Raw genomic sequence first — 26,283 nt, 5'->3', positions numbered from 1 at the left:
TGAAATTCGAGATGAAGTAGTACCATTTTGTAAATTAAATAGTCTGAAACAAGTGTGGAGAGAAGAAGATATTCAATACTCAATACATAAATAATATCACACATTCATCACATTTTATATACATACATCACAGGTTAAAGTCCAATCTTCTGACTGCTTATTTTGCTCCGGGATATGTTGGCTGACCAATACTGACATATTAAGTTTGAAGTAAGAGAAGTGTCAATATCATTCTTACAAGATGTTTCCTCTTCTGAAAAACTGTGTGTTGGCAAAACAAGGAATTAATTATGGTACAGAAAGTTATTTTATATTTTGTACATTTACTAAATATAATTAATTTGAATCTTAAAACGCAGATCATATGATTAGTACAAAGTCCATGAGAGAGTAGATACTATAAATATATTTATAATTCAAATAACAATTTTTTAACACATAATTATACAATATTTTTTTATATTTATTATATATTTATTGTCATGCATTTCTACAGCTTATTACATCATGTAATATTTACAATAGATCTGGCAAATTTAAATTAATATATGTTTGATTTAATGTAATGTTTTAATGTATTATTGATTCAGTATATTATTAAGATTTTTAATTGATTTTTGTAGGAGAAACTCTTACTCGTTATTCTGGAATTTTTATGAACAAAGCTTATTCTACAAAAAGCAACAATGGCTCAAAAAATATTGTATTTGTTGATGGAGTACGGACTCCATTTTTACAATCTGGAACTCAATACAAGAATCTTCTGGCATACGATCTTGCAAGACATTCATTGGTGTAAGTTAAAATTAACTCGATATATCAATAAATTATGTCTTCAAGAGAGAATTTTATACTAGTACTCTATTTTTTATTAATAATATTTATTTTAATAGTAAAAGTAATAGAAATTATTATTTGCTTTAGGAGCTTACAACAGAAAATTGGGTTCCCAAAAGAAATAATCGATTATATAGTGTATGGTACAGTAATGCAGGAAGTGCGAACTTCTAACATTGGAAGAGAAGCTGCTCTGGCTGCGGGATACAGTGATCATACTCCTGCGCATACAGTAACAATGGCGTGTATCAGCAGTAACCAGGCTATCACTACTGGCATGGGTTTAATTGCTTGTGGTGTTTACGATGCAATTATAGCGGGTGGAGTCGAATTTATGTCTGATATTCCAATCCGCCACAGTCGACGCATGAGATCTTTAATGCTGCAAGCCAACAAGGCCAAAACTTTAGGGAACAGATTGGCTCTTTTGGCCAATATTAGACCATCTTATTTCGTACCAGATGTAAGTTGCCATGATTTTTTCTCAAAATAGAAGAAAACGCAAGATATAAATGTTGTGTTTTAAATTGTTATAATAAGAATGTAATACTTGATATAAAAATAATGTAATTTTTCTCGTTTTATGAATGTCTCTTTTACAACGATTTATTTCTATATAGCTACCGGCAGTGGCAGAGTTTTCAACTGGTGAAACTATGGGCCATAGTGGAGATCGTTTAGCTGCAGCGTTCGGCGTGACACGCAAGGATCAAGATGATTACGCATTGCGTTCTCATACTTTAGCTGCGCGAGCTCAACAACAAGGACATTTGTCGGATGTAGCGCCTTATAAAGGTACATTGAAGTTTCTCCCATTTAATTGTTTCAATATTATATATATTATATATATATATATATAAAATATTATAAATATATATATTTTTTATCTCACAATTTAATTTTTTTGCAGTACCGAATGTTACTGCAGTTGTTGACAAAGACAATGGTATTCGCGTATCTACAGAAGAACAGTTAGCAAAGCTGAAACCTGCATTCGTTAAACCTTATGGAACCGTCACTGCAGCCAACGCGTCTTTCTTAACCGACGGTGCATCTGCGGCTTTAATAATGAGTGAGGACAGAGCTCTTCAACTTGGTTTAAAACCCAAGGCATACTTGCGAAGCTTCATTTATGTATCTCAAGATCCGGTTGATCAATTACTTCTGGGACCAACATATGCAATACCAAAGGTATACAATCCTTATTAATTTGCTAATTTATAATAAATATATGTATACATATAACAAAGTTGTTACACAGAAAATTAAATTATGTAAAATAAAAAAATGTAAATAAATTACAGGTCTTGGATAAAGCAAAATTAAATCTAAAAGATATAGGAGTGTGGGAGATACATGAAGCATTCGCCGGACAAATTTGTGCTAATTTGAAAGCGTTAGATTCAGATTTGTTCGCGCAAAAGTATTTGAATAGGAGTTCAAAAGTCGGAATACCTGATATGAATAAATGGAATGCTTGGGGCGGATCCTTGTCGATTGGTCATCCGTTCGCTGCTACGGGAGTACGATTAGCAACTCATACTGCTAACCGACTTATCAAAGAGGATCAACAATTCGGACTCATTGCAGCCTGTGCTGCTGGTGGACAGGTAAATTAAATGTTTATACATAATATAATTTTTTTCATTATAAAATTGTTTACTTTATATATATCTGTTAATATTGTATTTTATAGGGAGTTGGTATGATTATGGAAAGATATCCCGGAGCTACAGTTTAATTTAGGTTTTAGAATGAAATTTATTAAAAAAAATTTATAAAGAAATATTTTTCTACTGGAGAGAATATATAAATAATCATCTGGTATTTGTTATAGATCTTACAAGAAAAAATTTTCTAATAAATTGTACAAGATATTTAATTATAAAATGCATTACAGCTGTGTGAAATATATTGCTTCTTTCTTGCTACTCGAGAGAGTTATGTAGAAAAGAAGGCAATAGATTCGCAGTTAGATGATGCTTCACACCACCGTCCAGTATTTCCTTTATATCTTGACAACCTTGTAAGGCGCGTTGTTTGAGCACTTCCAAACGTGACAAATGTAATCTCTGTCCTGCTCCATGTGCCACTACTATCAAACCACTCCCATCTGCTTCAATTTCGTTATTTGTGTCTAGTAATGCGACAACAGACAAGGTAACTCCTGGTGAACATTCTTCTACATAGTTCGCGTCTAATACGCCTGCTGCTAACATCTTATCTTCTTCTTCTGTTGTCAGTTTGTTAATGAGAGATACAGTACAGCCTATAGCATAATTCTGTAATAAGAAATTTATTTTGTAAATAATATGTATAAAAAGAGGAATATACATATTCTTCTTTTAGATATAAACCTTAATCGGAATTCCAGCGTCGATCAACGCAAGCGTCGATACATTCACAGATGCGCAGTAATCACTACCATCGACTTGTAAAACTTCTACAAAGATATCAATTTGAGAACGTGGATATAACTCCAAGTGTATTATGGCTTCCATCGCATGGCGTAACTGAGCCGATCTCTCTTGAGACTTCCAATCTCCCCTGGGTCTTCGCTTCCGTTCTCCAGAGGTAAAACTAAATACAGCCATACTATACTGGCAATTTATAAGAGCTTTTGTACTATTCCTTGACGAACTGCTTTTTGGCTAAAATATATAATGGAACTATACAGATATTACACTGCAGTTTAAGGTAATGTTATATATATGTAAAACTATTCTGAATCATATTCGTGTTTTATATCATTAAAGAGAAAAAAAAATTATAAAATTAGAGAATATATTGTATATATATATATATATATATATATATATATATATATACTGTGCTCCTCTTTCCTTCTCTATTTTTATAATTTTTTAAATATATATATATATATATAAAATTGTATTTGGAAGAAGCACATTAATTATATTAAACTGTATGACATCTCAATTAACAAGCATATAAACACTTAGGTACTGCGTTGTAAAAGAATTGTATCAGTATGACAAGTAGTTTATATATATATATATAAACTATTATAAATATATATATATATAAACTGCTATAAATATATATATATATATAAACTACTTGTCATATTGATACAATTCTTTTACAACGCAGTATTTGAGTGTTCATAAGCTTGTTAGTTGAGATGTCATAGTTTAATATAATTAATGTGCTTCTTCCAAATACAATTATAGATATTTTAGAGTAATTCAAACCTGATGAGGACCGTATACTGCGGCTAAAACTTTCGTGTTGCCATGCTCTATGTACGCGCTGCCGTCCGCTTGTCCAAACACTCCCATTCGCATACGGATTTGCCTCAGTTCTAACGCTCTTCTACCGTCAGCGCGCAATCCACCTTCATTGTCCTCCTGATTGCGATCTGTCATCTTTCCTTTTATTTTAATTAACGCTATGGATAAAAGTTATATCTAACCTAGAATTTAAAGGTACACATGTCACACTTCCATTTATTTACAAACGATATCGAACGTATCGCGCATTCGATATATTGATATATCGATATATCGATAAATTGAATATGGCCACGCGCGAAGAAAAATATAACCTCGTTCGATCCAGAAGAAGAAATAAACTGTAAGAATTAATTAATTTTTTCCGATATGATGTATGTACGACACACGTGTTTAAACAATAATATATTTTTCATTAAAAAAAAAAGGCGATAATCGATACATTAAGAGATCTATATGTGAATAATATAATAATAATAATATGACAATAATTATGATATTCTGATATATCATATCAAATAATATAAAAATATTAATGATCATAATAATTATAATATTAATATCATAATAATAATAACAATAATAATAATATTAATAATATAATAATAATAATATTAATAATAATAATAATAATATTAATATAATATTATCATAATACATATTGTATGTTGATTATTGTGGACATATCATGTTCTTATAGTAATATAATTATGTTCTCAGGTAAACAATTGATTCGATGTCGTTATTGATAAACAAATATGAGACTCTCGACTCGTTCAATTTGCATATCGGAGCATGAAGAGGATCAAGATCGTGCCGGACAGGCCGAATCGTCTGTTCGAGATCTGGTTGGAAGAATGGAGGAACGATGCGATGCTCCGAAACGCCAACTTGGGCAATCAGTTTACGAAGGCGTTGGATTCGCTGAAGCGGTACCCGCTTCCGCTGGAGTCCGGTAAAGAATGTATAATCCTGCAGCATTTCGGCACGAAATTGTGTTCGATGCTGGACAAAAAATTGGAAGAGCAACGAAGGCGCGAATCCGCGAAAATAGCTGACGCTCACTTTTCTGAAGCCACCACTAACTCGGATTATATTGCCGGGTGTAAGGAGCAGCCTGTGGATGACAAAGTTGATGACACACAGGAGAAAACAGTAAAAGTAGTCAGACAAGCTAACAATAAGAACGCTAAACGGAATGCAGCGAAGAAATTGGTAAATGTAAATGAAATTGGATCGCAGGAAAAGCATATTTGTTTAGAACCTAATACTTTTGATATTATATTATTGGTGGACACCCAAGAAACTTGTGGGTGAGTATTTATGGTATGGTAACTTACAGCGTTGCTTATAAAGAGTTTTTGGTTTTATAAGATATGTATTTCAGTGGAAAAACTAAGCCGCAATACGATGCCACTCTCAAGGAATTGACACAGTTTGGTGTATTGTTTGAAGTGCGTCGTTTGAAAATTGGCGATTTTGCATGGATTGCGAGATGTAGAAAAACTAATGATGAATTGATTATACCTTATATAATAGAAAGAAAACGGATGGATGATTTAAGTGCCAGTATAACAGATGGTAGATTTCATGAACAAAAGGTATTTTAAGAATATAATTATCTTTTTATCCTTATTTCTGCATATTTTAATTGTCAATTAATCGTCAATTCTTTTATTCCATGTTTCAGTTTCGATTGAAGCAATCCGGTATTGAGAATCTCATGTACATAGTGGAGAGTATTGACAAGAATTCTCGATTTTCAATACCACTTCCATCACTGTTACAGGCTTCTGTAAACTGTCTAATACAAGATGGTTTTACTGTAAAGTATACAAGAAATCATAAAGATTCTATGTCGTATTTATCACATGTGACAAAGATTCTAATTAAAATTTACAAGGTGTGTAAGTAATAGTGTGTGTATATATATATAAATGTTGTGTAAAATATATATCAATATACGTTATAATAAAATTATGATTATTTTACTTAGGATAAAAAACTTGTTGGATGTAAGAAAGAACATCTTCAGACTAATGATGCAGGTAGCACAATACAACGACTTTTAGAGTACAAAGAATTCAATCAGGCGTCTTCTAAACAGAGAGTAAGTATTAAAGATTTTCAAAATAATTCGTGTAAAAAACATGATTTATTGATATTCTCTTTTTAGAAATTTAAAGTAGGTGAGATGTTTATTCGTCAATTATTACAATTGAAAGGCATGTCTATAGACAAAGCGACAGCAGTTGTAGAACATTACCCCTCGCCACAGATTTTGATCAGAGCTTTGGACAATTCTGATAACGGCGAGCAATTATTGACGAACATTCAACTAGGAAACAAAAAACGACAGCTCGGGCCTACTATCAGTAAGGCCGTTTATCAGCTTTACACGATGAACGAGCTAAGTTGACTAACAAAGATATACACCTGGATATTGTATATACCCTCCGCCTGTAAATAATACTCAATTTTCGTGTATACAGCAGGCGAAAATACATCCTTTTTAAATATTCAGTAAGAATGATCTTTTTTATAAAATTATCGCAATAAAACAATTAGAATACACACGTGAGAGAAAGAAATTATTTTTATATATCTCTCTATTTTTACAAATAAGTAGGATGTTCCATATACATGCTGATCCTATACTCATACACATTATCTTCCATAAAAATAATATCCTTGTACCACGTCACAATGTCATTTAAGAAATAGAGAGATATTTTCAGACGGAGAAAAGTCTAGAAAATAGCTGAAAGTTAACTACAAAATTCGTTTACTCTTTTTCTTATTTCTGGAATAAAAAAAAAAAAGAAAATTGCGTCACATTAGCTTGCACTCGTCTGTGCTTTTCTTATAGTTATAATACTCGAAGAGACGGATCGATGCTATTAGCAATTTAATAGAATTGCGTATGGAAAGTGTAAATACACGTTCGGCAAATAGGAGGGTAATTTGCAACACTTATTCCCCTTTACGTTGGGGGAAAATAAGAGAATTTTTTCGCGTGAAATATAGGAACGAATAGAGAGGGAGACGCGATTATGATATGCTTCTTTCGCGCGTCCCAGACTTTTCTCAGTCGTCGTTGGATCTTCGAAGTAAATGGAATTCTCCCTGGATCGGTATTACAAGTTGCAACGCCTGGTGTCGTCCATAGTCGGACTATGGCCTTATCAAAGAGCGACGAACGCTTGGATCCATCGAGTGCTCGTAACTTTTTGCATGATCTGGGGTATAATCGGTCAGGTACCTTAATATAAATCTATCACGTCTTTTTTGCTCCCCATGCATGTTTTGAAACTTTTATTAAATTTCATTAATTTGTATTTGATTCACATCTTATAGCTTTATTCATAAATATATATTCATAAGTATATATTATATATATTAAATATATATAATAAATATTTATATATATATATATATATATATATATTATTATAAATATATATATATATACATATATATATAAAATATATATTATATATTCATAAATAAATATATATTAAATACATATTATAATTGATAGTCATCAATTTTGCCTCAATGGCATTTTTATGAAATAAAGAACGCGTAAATAATAGATGTTTTTCTAGATAGCTAAGATATATATGTCGGAAATGACTGTGGATTTTACACTCGATTGTTCGCTCATTCTTATTACTAGTATTGGTATATCACTGCAATTCTTTGATCGTATATTGATCAATCACAAAGTAAGAAATATTTTATTTGAATATGTTTCTTTATGGAATTGATTAAATGTGATATAATAAATAATATATCGTTTTTTTTCGCTATGATGTATAATTTGCGAACAGAATTAAGCATTTTAATTTGCAGTTGAGAATTTTACTCGACCATATTAAAGCCGATTGGGAACGTGTCACGTCTCAGGATGAAATTAAAATCATGCAAAAATATGCCGTGAACGCAAGAATAATCACGATATTGTTTATTAGTAAGTGAAATTGTGGTCTCAATATTGCAAAACGTGCAAATGAATCATAATATTCACAATAAGAGATTAATATTTTATCTTTAATATCGTTGATGTCAGTGATATTTTATTTGAAAGATTATTTTCTGAATTTTTTGTTGGTATAGTTAATTGATTAATTTCAATTGATTTTTTTACAGTTTATGTAGCCATAGCTACAAGTACGTATATCTTTTTCACAATGCTCCCGCAAATTCTTGATGTATTTCTACCATTGAACGAGACACGTTCGCGCGAACATCCGATTTCCGTCGATTTCTTCATCGATGAAGATAAATACTTTTATTTTATCCGAATTCAAATATATTTTATGATAATATTACTTATGGAAATAGTTCTTGCCAACGTGATCATGTTTATTATTTACACGCAACATGCAAGTGGATTATTTACCATATTAGGGTACTGCGCTTTCCTCTATGCATTTTTAGTGTTTAAAATTAATTTTTTTTATATTTACATTGCTTAATATTTAATAAGATTTGTGCTTAACTTTCGGGCGCTAGTTTTTATATTATTTTTATATTAATTATATAAGAAGTATAAGCACTGTATGTGGACGTTTGTGTACTATTATAATCACATATTCATCAAATGTCTGAAAATGTATATTAAAATAGCACCACAATTTATAATATATCATAGTAATACTTTAGCATAAAATATATATATCGAAATATTTATATGCATATAGTTGCATTAACGCGTTGCACAAGAAAGCATAGCAATTAAATACAGAAAACATACTGAAAAAATATATAATGGGTTCAATCTAAAAATGAGTTAATCAGTCTACACAGTTGAAAAATTTGTGTTAAATTATTTAATAAATATCACATGTCCCAAACCGTCCACAGAAATTTTTGTGTTAATTTAACATAATATTTTAAATAGTGACACGAATATTATGTTAATATTTTAACATAAAATAAATACAAACTTTAAGTAAACTTAAAATAAATTTTGTGTAAAATTAACATAGTTTTAAGGTAAAAATTAATTTTAAAAAATGTTGATTTTACATTTTATACCCACTTATATTATAAAATAAAATCAACATTTGTTTTCTGTAAATTTTAACAGATAAATCGTATCACAAATAATACGGAACATATTTATTGTGTGAAATATTAAAAATATAGATGCACATTGTGTTATTTTTCCATTTTTTTCAGTTATTTTAATAATTTAATATTTGAGTTTAATTAACACAACAGCAATATGCTAAATTAATACATGAATGTGTTAAATATTTAACACAAAAATTTTAACAGAGACCATTTTTAATGAGAAAACAACTGTGTTTTCCAACTGCACCTCGTATAATCACTTTAAATATCATTTTGCATTGGATTTGGAGATACGTATCGATAATATATGTATTCTTGTATGCATTTACATAGATATCGTGCAGAGCGATTATTTAGCGAAAGTTCCCCCAAGATCGGACGATCTATCCGTAGAACTGAAAAAGATTACAGAAGCATCGTTCTCTTTGTCGAGGATCATCGCAACGTTTTACAGTTAGTATCTTTTGACAGTACTGTTCACAGAGAGAATTTTCTCTTAAATTTTACCTTGAAAGTAATGGCAATCACGGGATAAGAAATATAATATTGGACGAATTTTATAAGAGTTTTTTTGATGAATATTTAAACCACACTAAAAATATTAATACCACAATAAGATATAAAATATGTTCAATTAATTTTAATATTTTTTATTGTGGTAAATATTTAAATTAGAGCTAAAATTCTTCAAATATATCACATTCTCCCATGATTATCATAATTTTCAGAGTAAATTCTAAGAGAAAATTCTCTTCGTGTACATTATACTATAGTTAATGAGTACAATGATCACGTTTTATTAATCCATCATGATTTTTATCAAGGTTTGTGGACATTATTCAATCGAGCTACAGCAGGAGCCTCATCACTGAATATTTGTTCTTCATGATCTTGATAGGCCTGACGCTGGTACAAGTGAGTGTTTTGCTAAATTGATTAAACTATAATTTTCTCCGTGCATAAGTAAGATTGACGATAAATTCAACGAAGTTAACTTAATGAGAAAAAGGAGAAAGAGAGAAGAGAGAAGGAGTTAAAAGATAAATCAGCGTAGCCAAATATATTGTTGTTTAGAAATTTAAATACTCCGGATTTTCGGATCGATCTATTAGATCTATAGCTTTCATCGGCGGACAATTATTTTATCTACTTATATTTAGCTATATGGGTCAGCATATAATTGACACGAGCACACAGTTGTTCACGAAGATGTGAGTATCGCGAAACGCGTACGTATATTTCGTATAATATCGATATATCGATTATCGATCGATATGTACATGCACATTTTGTCCTTGCTGACAGGTGTGATTTTTTATCATTTATTATCTATATTTTTATCATATATTATATATATATAAAATAAAATAAAAATATATACATATATAACTATATTTTAAAATATACGCTTTAATCGACGTAAATCTCTAGATATTGCGGAAAGTGGCATAATATGCCCCTTTGGAAGCAAAAGATTATGTTATTCGTTATGATAAGGTGTATACGAACAGTTTCCATTAATTCGTACAATGTATATCCTCTGAGTTTAGAAGCTTTCTCGACGGTAAGCAATACCGGTGATAATCACGATTATAAAATGCTCTCCTCTTTCTCGATAATATCGCTGCGACTTTCATTTTAAGATCATACAATCGGGCATATCGGTTTGCATGCTGCTGAACCATATATGAAGCAAACAATAAATAGTTTATAAATAGTTTGGAAATATAGCCAGCGTTTTATCTATGTATTCGATATATATATATATATGAAATTGATCACAATACACTTTTTTACATTTTGAGTCCAGAGAGAAAGAGAGTATAATCGTTCTATTCCCATATTTTTTATTCGAATACATATCCGAAAGATTGCGAAAATAGCTGGTAATATGCAAGAACCCTCTTTCTCTCCAATTCCTTTTTCCCTGTACATAATAATATACTTACACAATTTCACGCATTGTGTGTGTTATACAAATTACAAGTCATAATCACAAGCTATTTCTTCATGCATCTTTGTTTCGGACGATCGATCCATGAAATTGTTTCGCGTTTCCCTCAGCACACAAAACTATTCTCCAAGATATAAATAGCATTAAAAACCTCGAAGTGTAAATGTAACGTAAATGAACACAAAAATATGACTTACCATTTTTTTAAATTCTGAACAGAAAGGGAAAGAAAAAGAGAGAAGCAGTACATCAATGCAACATAAAGAGAAAAATATTACATGCATAAAAGACAAGTGGACTTATATATACTTTTTACTTGCCTGTCTTTCCTTTCGTGTCCACATTTATGTAATTTCTTATTATTTTTCTCTCCAAAGACCTATTCTCTTTTTAATCAGTATCATGTATATAAATAAATTTTCAGAGACGATTCTTAGTAAATGCATTGGATAATTTAACTTACGAAAATTTTGTTTCTTTTGACACAATCAAAAGTAAAAAAATAAATAAATAGATATAGCAAATGGACATGAAAAAATAAGATAGTTGATACAGATTAACAGCATAATTTATAGTTTTCAAAAATCAAATCCATCGACTTTAACATCACATATGAGATATATTATTGTTGAACTGTGAATTTTAAAATATGCATAAACACATGATTTATGGATGTCTCATCGTCAGTCTGATTTTCATTTTTAGGAAGACAATGAGAAAAAATATAAAAAGAAATTTTATGTGTAATAACATTATATTAAAAATAATTATAATTAACGACTATTTCTCTCAACATGATAACATTAATTCTGGAAAGAACGTAGTACCGTAAAATAAGACATCGATGTTTTCAAAACCTTTAAAAAATATCAAACTTCTCGTCATATATTCTTTAACATAATTACAAAATGTTATGTATATAACTAATTGTACAATATATACAAATGTACAATTTTACTTTACCGTTCCAAAATTTTCAATTGATAAGGTCATGATGTTGCCAGCAGTTATTTTGCAGGGCGACATAGTTCTGCCTAAAATTAGAAGAAAGATCTTTCTACATCTTCGAGAAGTATAGTACCATCTTCCTTTGCAACTATAATGCAAAATGAGATTCATATTATTTTAGATATAAAAACTAGCAATAAAACTTATATTTATAAGCGTTATGCTTCGCAATGAAGGACACAAGAGGATTTTCTGATAATTTAACAAAAAATACTGAATCATGACGTAAGTGTTCGCGCCTTACGAAAAAATATGAATTAAAAATAATTGACGATAAACGCATTCAAAGAAATTCGAAGAAATTCTAACATAGACTTATACGGAATATCGCTGTAATCCAATAGAAATTGAGCCTGCCAGAATTGTAGATAGAGATGGAAGAATTGTGCAAAATAGAGAGACACAGGTGCTACAATACTGTCTCCATTGTCTAAATTCATCATCACCTGGAAGACAAATTTAAGTTTTCAGAAAAATCAAAGTTCTTTTGTCTTCGATTTTAATTAAGGTTAATTGATTTTAGAAGACATATATGCAATGTTATAATGAAATTATGTGATTATTTGAAATACTGTCTTTTTCTTTTTTTAACAGCTGTTGATATGTTCTTTTTGTTGCTGCAAAGATAAAGGTCAAGTCATACCTGTATACCGGATATAGTGCTAGAAAGTATCATTGAATAAAGACAGACCAGAAACAGATTTGCAAATAAGAACTCGATCTGTTCGACAAATCTGCAAAATCACGAATCTCAATGTGTTACAAGTAATTTACAAGTAATAATGAAAAATTCTCATTTGGAGCAAACATTATTTGTTTAATTAATGATTAACCATTAGGAAGATGGAAAGAGGGAAAGAGAGAGAAAGAGAAAAGAAGATTAAGCGATTAACATGTACTCTGCTACATGAAGATGCCTACGTAGGCAGTCCAGTGCGGCGTCATAATTGTTATCATCGATTCTTTGTACCTCTAGACGAAAATTGGCGTCATTATTTTTGCCAATGTTCTCCAGCATGTGTCTAGAAGCGTGTTCAAGTGTTGGAGCAAGACACTTTTGTTTCAATTTTGCAATATCGAGTCGTCATTTGATTCTGAATATCCTTACCCAATAATTTCGAACATTCCGCAAGCATGTTGGACCAAAGCATAATAGAAGCTATCAACAGCGACAGCGATCAAGGAATGAGACAATACAGCTAGAGAACTGTGAAGCATTAAGAAATAAAAGTGCTGCTCCATTTTCGCGTTGTACTCAAGTTGATAGGGCAATTTCGACAATGGTGGCATTGTTACGTTCTCCATACTTTTTTCCATTATCGTCAGTATGGTAGGTTTAAGAATGAAACTCAATGGCGTTAAAGAGAGGATTACTATAAATTTATATAAGCAACATATATTAAAAGAATGAGAATTGCCTATGATATAAATGACTAAAGTTAATACAATAAATTAAATACAAATTGTTACATTCTTTCAACTTTTTTAAAAAGAGTGGATATGTAATAAAAATAAGAATGGAAAGAGTTTTTGAGTTTCTTTCATATTTCGAAATTTCTATATTTAATAACATTTAATGAGCATCTGTATAAAAATGCATAAAGCATAAAAGCATTTTCCCAAAAATGTAAATTTTTCAGTTACATAAATTGTAATATCTTTATGATTTTTTCCCGATTCTACCAATACATACTCGCATAAACTTTCGTCAGATATTGTCCGTATTTAGTATGCCGTTGTAAAATAGTTTTTTCAGTCTCCGTGTTCAGCGAAAGCCAGTCCTCCTCCATTGTCTTAAAACAGGTTCTTATCTATATAAATATACATTTCCTACGTTTTTCTTTCTTATGTAAAACCACATCAAGTGAAATACGACGTTAATCGCACGACTAAATTTGCATGCAATCTCAATCTACCTACTTTTTCACTGTATATCGTCATATACACTACTTGATAACTGGTTAGTAGAGTGATCACCAACGACGGCACACCTTCGAATATGTTGTTGATGTCGGTCGCATGTAATAGATATAGCGTCTATGTTTAAATAAATATCGCGGATTATATCGACAAAATTGGGGTATGAAAAAAAATGTGCAATTAATTTTCTCTATACATAATTTTTAATAACTTCTTTACGTGTAACAAGAGCGATTTGAACGTCATACGCCATATACTAAAGGTGCAATGAGGAGTACCTGGGGTACAACAATACTGAAGGAGAACGTAAATACTGCCACGAAGATCAGACACTTAATACCGATTGTATGATATGGCCATATTCCAGCCAATATCATAAACACCTTGGAAAATGCGTAATAGTGACTTTGCCAACAGTCCTTTTGTGCCATCGTCGGAACTACTAGACGCACGAACAATGATTCTTTGTAAATTCACCGAAAAGTCCGGAAACATTAACAATTCTTTGTGTTACCCCTATGACTATAGTTCTTGTCATTATAATAATGAGAGTGTAATTATTTTTGTATAGCGTGTAACCCTGTATTCTCCCTCATTTCCTTCCCCTCATTATCTAAAGTCTTCCCTAAGAACGAATTAACACTTTTCCTGTAGCAATAATAGATACGACAGTCTGTTCAACAAACCGAATTTCTAAGTGACGACTATGAAAATTTTCTCCTTGGATAGTCGCGAAATAAGCGTTTTCTGATGGCAATTGCGAATTTGCAACGAAAGGTATGACATCTACCTGTCATATATTCTCGGTAATTTTAAATTAATTTCAAATTGATGGCAAAAACTGTGACGATATAAAATCATGTATAATAAATTTTAAAATTTTATTAATAAGCTGCATCGCACAGATGATAAATAATCGAAGTGTATAAAGATTGTGAACGAAGACATCTGTAAAAGCGTCGTTCTGTTTATTATTGAGAGAAAATGATTTTGACATCTTCTCAAAGTGCAATATCAATTTGCTTTGTTATTATATAATATCTATAATATCAATTTGTTCTGCAAATATATTAACAGACATAATTAGGGATTATAACAAATAATAAATCTAAAAAATATTAAAATTTATTATACATTTATTATACATTTTTATTTTGTCATCCAAAAAAGCAGGATATGTGAAACTTTTATTTATTTTGCAATATGTTCATGAAATATGTATGAACAAATTGCGATAAAAGAAGAATTAATAAAGGAGAGAAAGAATCCAAGTGCAAGTTATATGTGCGTATCAGTACAGAGTAATATGAATTGATTTTCAGTTTTTCACGGTTCCTAGTAAACGCACCGAATAATTTTACTTTTGAAAATTTTATGCTTCTTTTGAAACAATCAGTAGAAAATAAATAAAAAATACAAAATAAATAAAAAATAATACAAATAGATATCAAAATAGTTAAATAAAGATGTAAAAACATGAGATGCATTACTAATAGATAATTTGGATAGTCTCCGAAATTTACATCCATCGAATTTAACATCAGAAAATACATAATATGAGGTGCGTCATTTGTTGAGCTGTGATTTTTAGAATATTCATAAATACATGATTTATGAACTATGTCTGATCGGCAACCTAATTTTTATTTTTAGAAGGACGAGAAAACAAGAAAAAGGAAAAATTTTATGTATAATGTTATTTTATTAAAAAAGTTTATTAAGCATTGACTATTTTTGAAGATGATAAATCATCATCACTGGAAGGAACGTAACATCGTAAAATAAGACATCGATGTTTTCAAAACCTTTAAAAAATAACTAGTCTCTCACATATATTCTTTAACATAATTGCAAAGTGTTATGTATATAAATAATTGTACAATTATAATACAAATGTACAATTTTACTTTACCGCTCCGTAATTTTCAATTGATAAGGTCATGAGATTGCCAGCAGTTATTTTGCAGGGTGTCATAGTTCTGTTCAAAATTAGAAGAAGGATCTTTCTACATCTTCGAGAAGTATAGTACCATTTTCCTTTGCAACTATAATGCAAAAAGATTCATATTATTTTGAATATAAATAGTAATAAAACTGATATTTATAAGCGTTATGCTTTGCAATGCAAAGAATACAAGAGAATTTTCTGATAATTTAACAAAAAATACTAAATTATAGCGTAACTGTTCGCGCATTACAAAAAAAAATTGATTAGAAATGATTTACAATAAATAATTTAAAGAAATTCGTAGAAATTCTAACATAGATTTATATGGAATATCGCTGGAATCCAAAAGAAATTGGGCCTGCCAAAATTGTAGAAAGAGATGGATGAATTGCCCGATATAAACAGACAAAGGTGATGCAACAGCGGTCGTATGTAAATTCATTAATATCTGGAAGACAAATTTAACTAATCAAATCGAATTTTATTTTGTCTCTGATTCAATTAGGATTAAATGATTTTAGAGGATGTACTCGTATATGCAATGTTACAATGAAATTATACTCGAAATTGCTGAATACAATACTGTTTTTCCCCTTTTTTAACAGATATTGATTTAATTAAGTTATGACATATTCCTGTTGTTGCTGCAAAGAAAAATGTCGTTGTTCATACCTGTATACCGGATATAGTGCTAGAAAGTATCACTGCATAAATAGTGAACAGAAACATATTTGCAAATAAGGACTCGAGCAGTTCGGCAAATCTGCAAAATCACAAATATCAATGTGTTACAAGTAATTTACAAGTAATCATGGAAAATACTCATTTGGAGCAAACATTATTTGTTTAGTTAATAATTAACCATTAGGAAGATGGAAAGAGGGAAAGAGAGAGAAAGAGAAAAGAAGATTAAAGCGATTAACATGTACTCTGCTACATGAAGATGCCTACGTAGGCAGTCCAGTGCAATGTCATAATTGTCATCATCGATTCTTTTTACTTCCAGACGAAAATTGGCGTCATTATTTTTGCCAATGTTCTCCAGCATGTGTCTAGAAGCGTGTTCAAGTGTTGGCACAAGATACTCTTGTTTCAATTTTTTAATATCGAGCCATTATTTGATGTCGAATATCTTTACCCAATAATCGCGAACATTCCGCAAGCGTGCTGGATCGCAGCATAATAGAAGCTATTAATCGTGACTATGATAATAGAATGTATGACTATAGCAACAGAACAGTGGAGCATTAATAAAGCAAACTGATCATTCCATTTCTCGCCATAGTCAACGTAATAAGGCAATTTCGCCAACGATGGTGTTGTTGAGTTCTCGCTTTCTATTAGCGTCATTATGACAGGTTTAAGAAGGTAACTAACTGGTGTAAAAGTAATTAGAGCTATAAAATCGAACAAACAATAATATGTATTATCCGAATGAGAGGACCTCTAATAAGTGATTAAAGTTAATACAATAAATTAAATATAAATGGTTACATTCTTTCTATTTTTTAAAGAGAATAGATATATAATAAAAATATAAAAATGCAAAGATTCTTTGAATTTCTTCCATATTTCGATATTTTTATATTTAATATTGAACATCTGCTTGTATACATATAAATCTTTTTTCTACAATGCATAAAAGCGTTTCCTCAAAAATATAATTTTATCAATTACATAAATTGCAGTACTTTCATGAATTCTTTCTGTGATCCTATTTTAATACATACCCGCATAAACTTTCGACAGATATTGCCCGTATTCAGTGTGCCGTTGTAAAATAGTTTTCTCAATATCCGTTTTCAGTGAGAGCCAATCATCCTCTATTCTTTTAAAACAGACCTTTATCTATAAATATATATTCTCTATATTTTTCTTTCTTATATAACACTATATATCGAATATTAAACTATATACCTAATTAAATGCTTAATTACATTAATACGATATTAATTACACAAGAAATTCGCATACGCAATCTCAATGTACTTACTTTCGCATGATACATCGTCATGATCACTAATTGATAGGTGATTATTATAGTGAGCACCATGGACGTTAACCCTTTGAATAAATCGTTGATGTTGGTCGTTTGTACCAGATATCGTCCCTAAACGTTTAAATAGATATCGCGGATTACATCACCAAAATTGGAATATGAAGAAAATGTGTACATCAATTCCTCTATACATGAGTTGATCTCTAATATAACTTCTCTATGTGTAACACTTGCTTTGAAAGAACGTGCGATATACTAGAGGTGCAATGAGGTACCTGGGGATAAGCAGTAGTGATAGACAACGGTAACAGTATCACGAAGATCAGAACCTTACTGGTCGTCGTATGATATGGCCATATTCCCACGAACTTCATTAATATCCTAGAAAATGAGTAATAGCGAGTTCGAAAAATGCTGTTTGGATCCATCGTCAGAACTACTAGGCGCAAGAATAAGGATTCTTTGTCAATTCACCGAGAAGCGGAAACATTAACAATTCTTAGTGTTACACGTGTGACTATAATCACACGTATGACTATATCTTCTGTCATTACGATAATTAGAGTGTTTCCTATAGCGTGTGACCCTATAGTCTCTCCCTCCTCCACCCACTCATTATTACGTCTAAAGCCTCGCCTCTTCCGTAAGAACGATAATTAACACTTTCTCTATAGCGATAATGGATACGACGGTCTGTCTTTAACAAACTGAATTTCTAAGTAACTATACTATGAAAATTTGCTACCTGGATAGGCAGCCGTGACAACAAAAGCATTTTCTGATGACTCGTCTTCCCTAAGAACGATAATTAACGCTTTCTCTATAGCGTTAATGGATACAACAGCCTGTTCAACAAACTGAATGTCTAAGTGAAACGGCCAAGTAAAATGTCCAAGTGAAGGACAATAAATACTTACTTCTTGGAGATAGTTAGTTGTGAAAACACAAGCATTCTCTGATAGCTATTGTGAATTTGCGGTGAAAGGTATGATATCTTAAATTAAAACTTATATATCATATATTCTCGGTAGCTTTAAATTAATTCCAAATTGATAGCAAAAATTGCCATAATATAAAATTATGTGTAAATTTTAAAGTTTTATTAACAAACTTAATCACACAAATGATGTCGATATATACATTTGAAGAATTTTTTGTAAGCACTGTTTTATTTAATATATTTATTTCTTTTATTGCATTTATGATTAAGAAAAGATTTTGACATCTTCTCAAAGTGTAATATCAATTTGCTCTGTTATAAATATAATAACAATTTGTTCTGCAAATAAATATTAGATACAAGCTTAATTTGATTAAAACGAGTAGTGAAAAATTTTAAAAATATTTAAATTTACATTCGCTATACATTTTTATTTTGTTTTATCTAAAAAAGCAGGATATATAAAACTTTTTAATTTATTTTTCAATATGTTCATTAGATATATGAATAAATTACGATAAGAGAAGAATTAATAAAGGAGGTGAAGAAATCAAAGTGCAAGTTATATGCGTGTAATCATTTATAGTAACTCACAAAATGAATAACGTCTCAGATATCTCAGATAAATTCGAATGTGGTAATTAAGTGGAAATTGAACTTGTAGAAATATATGTTAATCGTTTTCCAAGAAATTATGATTATCAATAACTTTCTTTGCGAACGTTCGCAATTTTACAAGGACTTATCAATTTTTTCTCTCGCCGTAACATAAAGACAAATATTAACAAAAAACAATATTAAAAAATATAAACATATAAAGAAATTATTACAATAAATTCATGTGTAAATTTTATAATTTAACAAACTGCTCGCACAGATAATGTCGTTATAATTAATTGAAGGAGCGCAGCATTGTGAAATACGACATCGATGTTTTTAAAACCTTGGAGGAATAAAATTATCATTAATTTTTTTTAGCAAAATATATTTGTCATAAGATATTTTGAAAGTAAAACCGGAAATATTAACATAATTTTGCTTACCGTGCCAAAGCTTTCGATGGACAGAGACACAATCTTGCCAGCAGTTATTTTACAAGGTAACACGCTTCTGTTCATGATTAAGAAGAGAAGTTTTCGACATCTTCCCGAAGTATAATACCAATTTGATTTGCAACTGCAATTCAAAATAAGATTAATGACAATTCTGAAAAAAAGTAAAAAAAGTAATAAAAATGAAAAATTTGTAGCCCCGCAGTTATTGTGTCTGTAATTTGTGATTAAAAAATGAAAACAAGATTTTATCATAAATGTATAAAGAAAAATAAAGATATAAAAGAATTATATATTTTTTGATATATCATAATACAATCTTATGATAAATTTTATCGTAATATAAGCTAAATTAGGAGAAGAAGTGTATTCTTACATTGATTGGTAAGGAACGATACTATAATCTAACAGAAATTGAGCCGGCCAAAACTATAAGAAAAGATGAATAAGTTGAGCGATATAGATAGCGAGAGGACCTACGATATCTTTCGCGTCGTTTAAATTCAGGATCACCTAAAATATATGTATGACTACTGTCTATTTCCAATTTTTCATAAAGACTGTCGAATTAGCTATTATTTTTCTTGTCAAGTATTTTTGTCAAATATGTACATATTAATGATTAATAAGCTACTGAAACCTTCTTCGTCGAAAAATTTTATCGCAAAATTTATAATATATAAATATATACATATACACACATATCTATACCTGTATACCGATCATACTTCCACTGATCATATTCAGACAAACACTGACTAGGAAAATGTTCGAGAACGTGGACTCGATCAGCTCCGCAAATCTGCGAAATTGAACGCGATTAAAAGTAATTAAAAAAAAAAAAATACGATTGTATATAATAATAAGATTCACGTCCAGAAACATTAATGTTAACGCAACTGTATCACATGCAGATGTTTGCGTAAGCAATCCAGAGCTTTGCTGTAATTGCTATCCTTAGTCTTGTCGGGTTTTAGTTCAAAATTGCTGTCGCTATCCTTGCCGATATGTTCCAGGATGTTTCTGGAAAAATCTCAAATGATAACACTCCCCCTGACAAAGATCGAAACCGAGTCTATTCGAGACCAGCTCGAAATTTGACGAAAACTCGAGCAGTTTAGCATGGGCATCCACAGGATTTTTTCGAGGAGGGAGCATAATTACATAAATTTGTTTTCTTAATTTTTATAATTTACTTTTTTGTTATTTTGTTTTATTGTTTCTTGTTATTTTATTTTCATTCTTTATAAAATATTAAATATGCAAATAAATTTCAGTGTTCATTCAAAGGGAGAGCAAACGCTGAATTTTTTAATTAATTCCTAAGAGAACAAATATCTCTATTTGATTTGCTTATCTATCCTCACCCAACAATCGCGAACATCCCGCACGCGTGTCGTACTAGAGCAATATAGAAGGTGTCGACCGCGATTGTGATACTGATATGAGCGAATACGGCCAAGTAACAGTGTATCGTCATCGGATAGAGGAATCGACCGAATTTCTCGCCGTATTCCACGCGAAACGGCAGCTTCGATTCCGCTGCAAGGGAAGTTATTGTCGCCTCGGACGTGTCTTCCAACAGTATCACGATGAGCGACTTAAATATGAGAAGAATTCCCAGAAACTGCATAAAGACTGGATGGAAATCGATATGATCGAAAGAGAGATTTTTCTGCCGAAAATTCCCGAAATTGTTCTGTCCTTCTCAAGACGTACCTCCGTATGTCATCGTGACATACTGTCCGTGCGCGCTATGTCGCCGTAGAATAGCTCTTTCCGCATCCGTATTTAGGGACGACCAATCGTCTTCTATCGTCTCAAGACAAGTCCTCAACTAGAAATATAAGTATATTTTCCGCGGCATCGACTATCTTTTATTATATTTATTATATGGAATTCACAAGCGCGATCATCACATACTTTCTTGTTGTTCATCATCAAACTCCATAATTTGAAGCTAAATATTATGGTGATCCACATCGATGGGGTACACGAGAATACATCGTCAAGATTCGCCGCGGTAATTAGCAGATACATTAACTATAGGTCAAAATTAATATATATATATATATTAAATTATTTTTAAATGACTGGTATTATGTAAAATTATGACAAGAAAAGATAATGTGTAATTAATCTTCTAAATTTCCAAATCGATAATTTGCAGGTACCTGAGGTATAAGGATGGTGAGGGAGAACGCAAACATCGGTACGAAAAGCAAGCATCTGTCGCGAAAAGTATGATACGGCCATATTCCTATCAAGCTCATATATACTCTGGGAATCGTGTAACAACGACTTTGCCAAATGTCTCTTCGCTCGGTCATCTTCGAGAATAACTAAGACTACGAACTATCAACGATTCCTTGTGAACGCCACTTGGCGAGGTATGATTATTAATTCTCTGTGTATCGCGGCATTATGCATGTCCCCTTGTGACATACACAGTTACGCCATTACGAAATTAATACGCAATTATTTTCCCCGCAAAACTACCCTGTCTCATGTGTCACTCTTCCCGTCTTTCATTCAGTCTTTGCTCGCGGCTTTGTTAAAAGTAACTAATCATTTGTCGATATACTGTTCGCGAACGAATTGCACAAATTAAACTTTTAAATGGTAATTGTTCTTATGAAAAAGTGCTGTCATAAGAAAAAAGATTAACTTCCGACAATGATTATACGCCTAGTTGGGCGAAGCCGCGATCCCTTAGAATATTGATGACTCTAACAAATTAGCTAAACAAGTTTTAATTTTTACTGTTGTGTGCATAAATGGGTCATGAAAAATTCGTTTTGCTTATTTTTTATAGATTTATAACTGATCAAAAAAGTTGTTTATTTTAAGAAGTTTAGAGTTGCTGCATGCATATGAACTTCATGTTGCTTCTTTAACATTTGATGGTGTTTCTGTGAATATGTCTGTGATGAAAGACTAACTGGTTTTTAGATGAGTAATTTTCAGACATACTTTCTATATCCCGTCACTGAAGACAAATATAACGATGACGATAAAAGGTAAATTTGTAAATTGGTCTAAAATGTTTTATATATTTTTTCGGTACACTTTTAACAATTAAACACTCTACATCTACCGCTGCATGAAATCATTATAATACATTGTAAATATGATTTTCAAAATTTTCTTATCAGATTCCTCGCATTAAAATTGTTAATGAAAGGAACGCAGCATCGTGAAATAAGACATCGAAGTTTTCAGAACCTTAGGAAAGAAATGGATTCGTTATCATCATTTTAAATATATTACAGCCGTAAAGTAAGAGATAAAGAAAATATACTCACTACGCCAAAACTTTCAATAGATAAAGTCACAACTTTGCCAGCAGTTATTCTACACGGTAGTACCGTTCTGTTCATAATCAAAAGTAGCAATTTTCTACATCTCATCGAAGTGTAATACCAATTTGCCTTGCAACTGTAAGATAAAATATATTGATAAGATAAAAACGGAAAATATTCATTTACATTTGCTATATCTGTACTTTAAAACCGAACAAAAATAGCGTTCCAAAAAAATACACGTGCTTTTAATTCAATTTAGAAGAATTAATTTCTTACATTGACTCGTATGGAAGAACGCTGTAATCAAGTAAAAATTGAGCCTGCCAAAATTGTAAGAATAGATGAGTGAGTTGAGCAATGTAGATAGCGAGAGGTGCTATTATATCTTTCGCATCATTATTTAAATTCATCAACACCTAAAAAAAGAATTTTTAAAGATTTTAAAATCATTTCATACACCATTAATTTTGTTAGAAGTGCGCCAATAAAATTTTAAAGTAAATTGTCTGTGTCAAATTGAACAAAAATTTTTTCTTGTAGTGTTGAGACAGTTTTCATAGTAAAATATAAAAAAAAATAATGCACACCTGTATACCGCATATGCTGCCACCGACCATATTTAAACTAATGCTGACTAGAAATATATTTGCGAATGTGGACTCGATCATTTCCGCGAATCTGTTAAATCGCAAAATTTAACGTAATTAAAAAAAATTACACTTATATAGTATATTTTTATTGAAAACATTAACACACTCTATCACGTGTAGATGCTTGCGTAGACACTCTAGAACCTTGTTATAATTAACATCCCTGATCTTGTCGGGCTTTAGATCGAAATTATCATCGCTATCTTTTCCGATACGTTCCAACGAATGTCTGCAAACCGCTAAAATAGTAACACTCTTGGAAAATTATATATTTTCAGATTTCGGAAAAAATTTTATAAAATCGTCGATTTCATTTTTCAAGCTGAATCGGAAGGATCGAAAACTCTCGAATGGGAAATAATGTGCTTTCAATGACGTTAGTCACGCGACTTTTGTTCGAATTATCTGAATTCGTGAAACATCATTCTTGATCGATGATTAGCTTACCCGACAACCGAAAACATTCCGCAAGCATGCTGAATTAAGGTAAAATACAAGGTATCAGTCGCGACTGTGGCGGTCACGTGAGAGCACACGGTCAGATAATTATGGACCAGTATGAGATAGAAATATTGATCTATTTTTTGACCGTATTCCACGCGAAATGGTAATTTTGTTACGGCCAGTTTGGTAGAGTTTGAGGAATCCTCTATCAGTATCAACACGACCGACTTAATTATGTAGAGAAATCCTGTCAGCAGCATTAAACCTATAGAAATGTACAGAGAAATACGCTAGAAAAGATTCGACTAAATGATAAGAAAACAATTTTATCTCTGGCCGAAAAGATTTTCCACCAAAATTTTTATCTTTTTGTTCTCTTAACGCACCTGCGTAAAATATTGTCAGATATCGGCCATATGCAGCCTGTCGTTGCAGAATAGCCTTTTCGTTATCCGTACTTAATGACAACCAATCATCCTGTACCGTTTTAAGACAGGTTTTTATCTACAAATATATATTTTCGTAAGAAACAAAAATGTTTTACGATATCGATGTTATTTATTTATCAAAAATCAATCGATAAAATATCAAAAGTTTATTAGAAGACAAGTTTAAGCGCGATTAGCGAGAGTCAATTATCGTTACTTACTTTCTTACTATTTGCCATCAAGCTCGCTAATTTAAAACTAAATATGATTGTGATCAACATGGTTGGAATACATTCAAAGAGATCATCGAGATCCGTCAAAGCGATGTGCACATATAATACCTATATTATACAAAATAATGCAATAAATGTTAATAGTAACGCAATGTTAGTATATTTGTAGAAATTAGCTTTACAATATTTGCACAAAAAAAATCATATATACAAATGATTGTATTCAGACAAAAACTGTGTTAAACTTAATAAAATATTATCATTTTTAATATATTTTGATAATGTACCTGATTTATTGTAAAGATTATATATATGTATATATAAATTTGATTATGTACCTGGGGTATAAAAATAATAAAACAGACTGTAAATGTCGGCACAAAATGTAAATATCTATCGCGAATCGAATGATACGGCCATAATCCTGCTAAAGTCATATAGAATCTAGGAATCGTATAATATCGACTTTGCAAAATATCCTTTCCCTCAGCCATTTTCAGAAATACTAAGAACGCGAAATATCAAACGCGAAAGTAGCTTGTAAATTCTCGCTAAGCGACGCATGGGAACAATATTAGCAATTCCTTGTGCACAGCTATAATTATGTTATCATGGCATAGAGCGCAATTATTTGCACAATGCAACCCTCTTTATCGCTGCTTTTCATCGTAATACTTTGATAATAGACTCTTTTACAGTAGAGCACAGTAATAGCTTATTCTGTTGTTTGAATGATTCGCAAGTTTATCCGTACAATGTGCAATGAAAGATAGTGTTTGTGTGTTCGTGAAATATAATGAAGTAACATATCGTGAACAGAAAATCAAGAAATATATATTGTTATACACAAAATGTATCATTAATATATAATATTGTGATATAATTTAATTGTGTAAAAAAATTTATATTTGTTACCAATAAGTTCGTATATTTTTTTACCGATAAGATGTGTAATGTCAATATTATTTTGCACAGGAATTTAAAATAAATTCAATTTTTTTAAATATATAAGTGCTTAAATGATAATAGATAAATGAATAAATGTGAATGGATGAAGGCAAAATACAGATATATTTTTTCTAATTTGATTATTACGACATTTATGTAATTAATCATTTGATGACATTTTAATTATCTGTAATATCTATAAAATAACAACGATTAATAACATTTGTTACCAATATAAATTAATAAATGCATTAAGTGTAATAGTGCAATAAGAGTTCGTA

General features: G+C 30.8%; 8 protein-coding genes and 1 long non-coding RNA gene across 9 annotated transcripts in view; 3 read left to right on the top strand and 6 right to left on the bottom strand.

The window, feature by feature from the left end:
- The first annotated feature begins 37 nt into the window (after nucleotides 1-37).
- Nucleotides 38-2,831, top strand: Mtpbeta (mitochondrial trifunctional protein beta subunit). Its single transcript, XM_029310253.2, has 7 exons — nucleotides 38-293; nucleotides 624-795; nucleotides 925-1,300; nucleotides 1,458-1,632; nucleotides 1,748-2,028; nucleotides 2,142-2,447; nucleotides 2,534-2,831. Exons 1-7 carry the CDS (start codon nucleotides 242-244, stop codon nucleotides 2,576-2,578), a joined length of 1,407 nt encoding a protein of 468 aa, XP_029166086.1. The 5' UTR covers nucleotides 38-241; the 3' UTR covers nucleotides 2,579-2,831.
- On the bottom strand, nucleotides 2,699-4,328 carry Ski6 (exosome complex component Ski6). The gene is made up of 3 exons (XM_029310263.2): nucleotides 4,053-4,328; nucleotides 3,195-3,488; nucleotides 2,699-3,119 (listed from the first exon to the last, which is right to left on the bottom strand). The coding sequence occupies exons 1-3, from the start codon at nucleotides 4,224-4,226 to the stop codon at nucleotides 2,766-2,768; spliced, it is 822 nt and encodes a 273-aa protein (XP_029166096.1). The 5' UTR covers nucleotides 4,227-4,328; the 3' UTR covers nucleotides 2,699-2,765.
- On the top strand, nucleotides 4,144-6,665 carry mus81 (mus81 structure-specific endonuclease subunit). Its single transcript, XM_029310268.2, has 6 exons — nucleotides 4,144-4,434; nucleotides 4,812-5,404; nucleotides 5,479-5,692; nucleotides 5,782-5,994; nucleotides 6,088-6,201; nucleotides 6,268-6,665. Exons 2-6 carry the CDS (start codon nucleotides 4,887-4,889, stop codon nucleotides 6,508-6,510), a joined length of 1,302 nt encoding a protein of 433 aa, XP_029166101.2. The 5' UTR covers nucleotides 4,144-4,434; nucleotides 4,812-4,886; the 3' UTR covers nucleotides 6,511-6,665.
- A 62-nt stretch (nucleotides 6,666-6,727) lies between these two features.
- LOC114936918 (uncharacterized) lies at nucleotides 6,728-11,535 on the top strand. Its single transcript, XM_085487286.1, has 9 exons — nucleotides 6,728-7,349; nucleotides 7,700-7,819; nucleotides 7,947-8,064; nucleotides 8,244-8,505; nucleotides 9,507-9,626; nucleotides 9,998-10,088; nucleotides 10,248-10,384; nucleotides 10,605-10,737; nucleotides 10,817-11,535. Exons 1-9 carry the CDS (start codon nucleotides 7,206-7,208, stop codon nucleotides 10,862-10,864), a joined length of 1,173 nt encoding a protein of 390 aa, XP_085343412.1. The 5' UTR covers nucleotides 6,728-7,205; the 3' UTR covers nucleotides 10,865-11,535.
- Nucleotides 11,536-12,044: 509 nt separating this feature from the next.
- Nucleotides 12,045-14,769, bottom strand: LOC114936899 (uncharacterized). Its single transcript, XM_085487367.1, has 8 exons — nucleotides 14,334-14,769; nucleotides 14,056-14,172; nucleotides 13,829-13,946; nucleotides 13,244-13,508; nucleotides 13,035-13,157; nucleotides 12,779-12,869; nucleotides 12,445-12,581; nucleotides 12,045-12,223 (listed from the first exon to the last, which is right to left on the bottom strand). The coding sequence occupies exons 1-8, from the start codon at nucleotides 14,484-14,486 to the stop codon at nucleotides 12,082-12,084; spliced, it is 1,146 nt and encodes a 381-aa protein (XP_085343493.1). The 5' UTR covers nucleotides 14,487-14,769; the 3' UTR covers nucleotides 12,045-12,081.
- A 1,223-nt stretch (nucleotides 14,770-15,992) lies between these two features.
- LOC114936914 (uncharacterized) lies at nucleotides 15,993-18,969 on the bottom strand. Its single transcript, XM_029310261.2, has 7 exons — nucleotides 18,278-18,969; nucleotides 17,997-18,113; nucleotides 17,734-17,851; nucleotides 17,142-17,400; nucleotides 16,933-17,055; nucleotides 16,676-16,766; nucleotides 15,993-16,100 (listed from the first exon to the last, which is right to left on the bottom strand). Exons 1-7 carry the CDS (start codon nucleotides 18,428-18,430, stop codon nucleotides 16,062-16,064), a joined length of 900 nt encoding a protein of 299 aa, XP_029166094.1. The 5' UTR covers nucleotides 18,431-18,969; the 3' UTR covers nucleotides 15,993-16,061.
- Nucleotides 18,970-20,067: 1,098 nt separating this feature from the next.
- Nucleotides 20,068-26,283, bottom strand: part of LOC146724969 (uncharacterized) — a 154,975-nt gene continuing 148,759 nt past the window's right edge. The window contains exon 4 of the long non-coding RNA XR_014925777.1: nucleotides 20,068-20,118. This is a non-coding gene — a long non-coding RNA (uncharacterized LOC146724969). The remainder of the gene's footprint in view (nucleotides 20,119-26,283) is intronic.
- LOC114936927 (uncharacterized) lies at nucleotides 20,710-22,092 on the bottom strand. The gene is made up of 2 exons (XM_085487334.1): nucleotides 21,362-22,092; nucleotides 20,710-21,017 (listed from the first exon to the last, which is right to left on the bottom strand). Exons 1-2 carry the CDS (start codon nucleotides 21,625-21,627, stop codon nucleotides 20,885-20,887), a joined length of 399 nt encoding a protein of 132 aa, XP_085343460.1. The 5' UTR covers nucleotides 21,628-22,092; the 3' UTR covers nucleotides 20,710-20,884.
- On the bottom strand, nucleotides 22,094-25,978 carry LOC114936922 (odorant receptor 13a-like). Its single transcript, XM_029310271.2, has 9 exons — nucleotides 25,393-25,978; nucleotides 25,043-25,162; nucleotides 24,780-24,897; nucleotides 24,397-24,658; nucleotides 24,056-24,178; nucleotides 23,887-23,977; nucleotides 23,576-23,715; nucleotides 23,300-23,432; nucleotides 22,094-23,219 (listed from the first exon to the last, which is right to left on the bottom strand). Exons 1-9 carry the CDS (start codon nucleotides 25,546-25,548, stop codon nucleotides 23,169-23,171), a joined length of 1,194 nt encoding a protein of 397 aa, XP_029166104.1. The 5' UTR covers nucleotides 25,549-25,978; the 3' UTR covers nucleotides 22,094-23,168.

Source organism: Nylanderia fulva, unplaced genomic scaffold (assembly GCF_048542155.1).
Source record: "Nylanderia fulva isolate GAGA-0341 unplaced genomic scaffold, ASM4854215v1 Scaffold11, whole genome shotgun sequence".
In the NCBI taxonomy this organism is placed as follows: Eukaryota; Metazoa; Arthropoda; class Insecta; order Hymenoptera; family Formicidae; genus Nylanderia; species Nylanderia fulva.
Note: the sequence above shows the minus strand (reverse complement) of the source record. Positions and strands in the feature narration are given on the sequence as shown.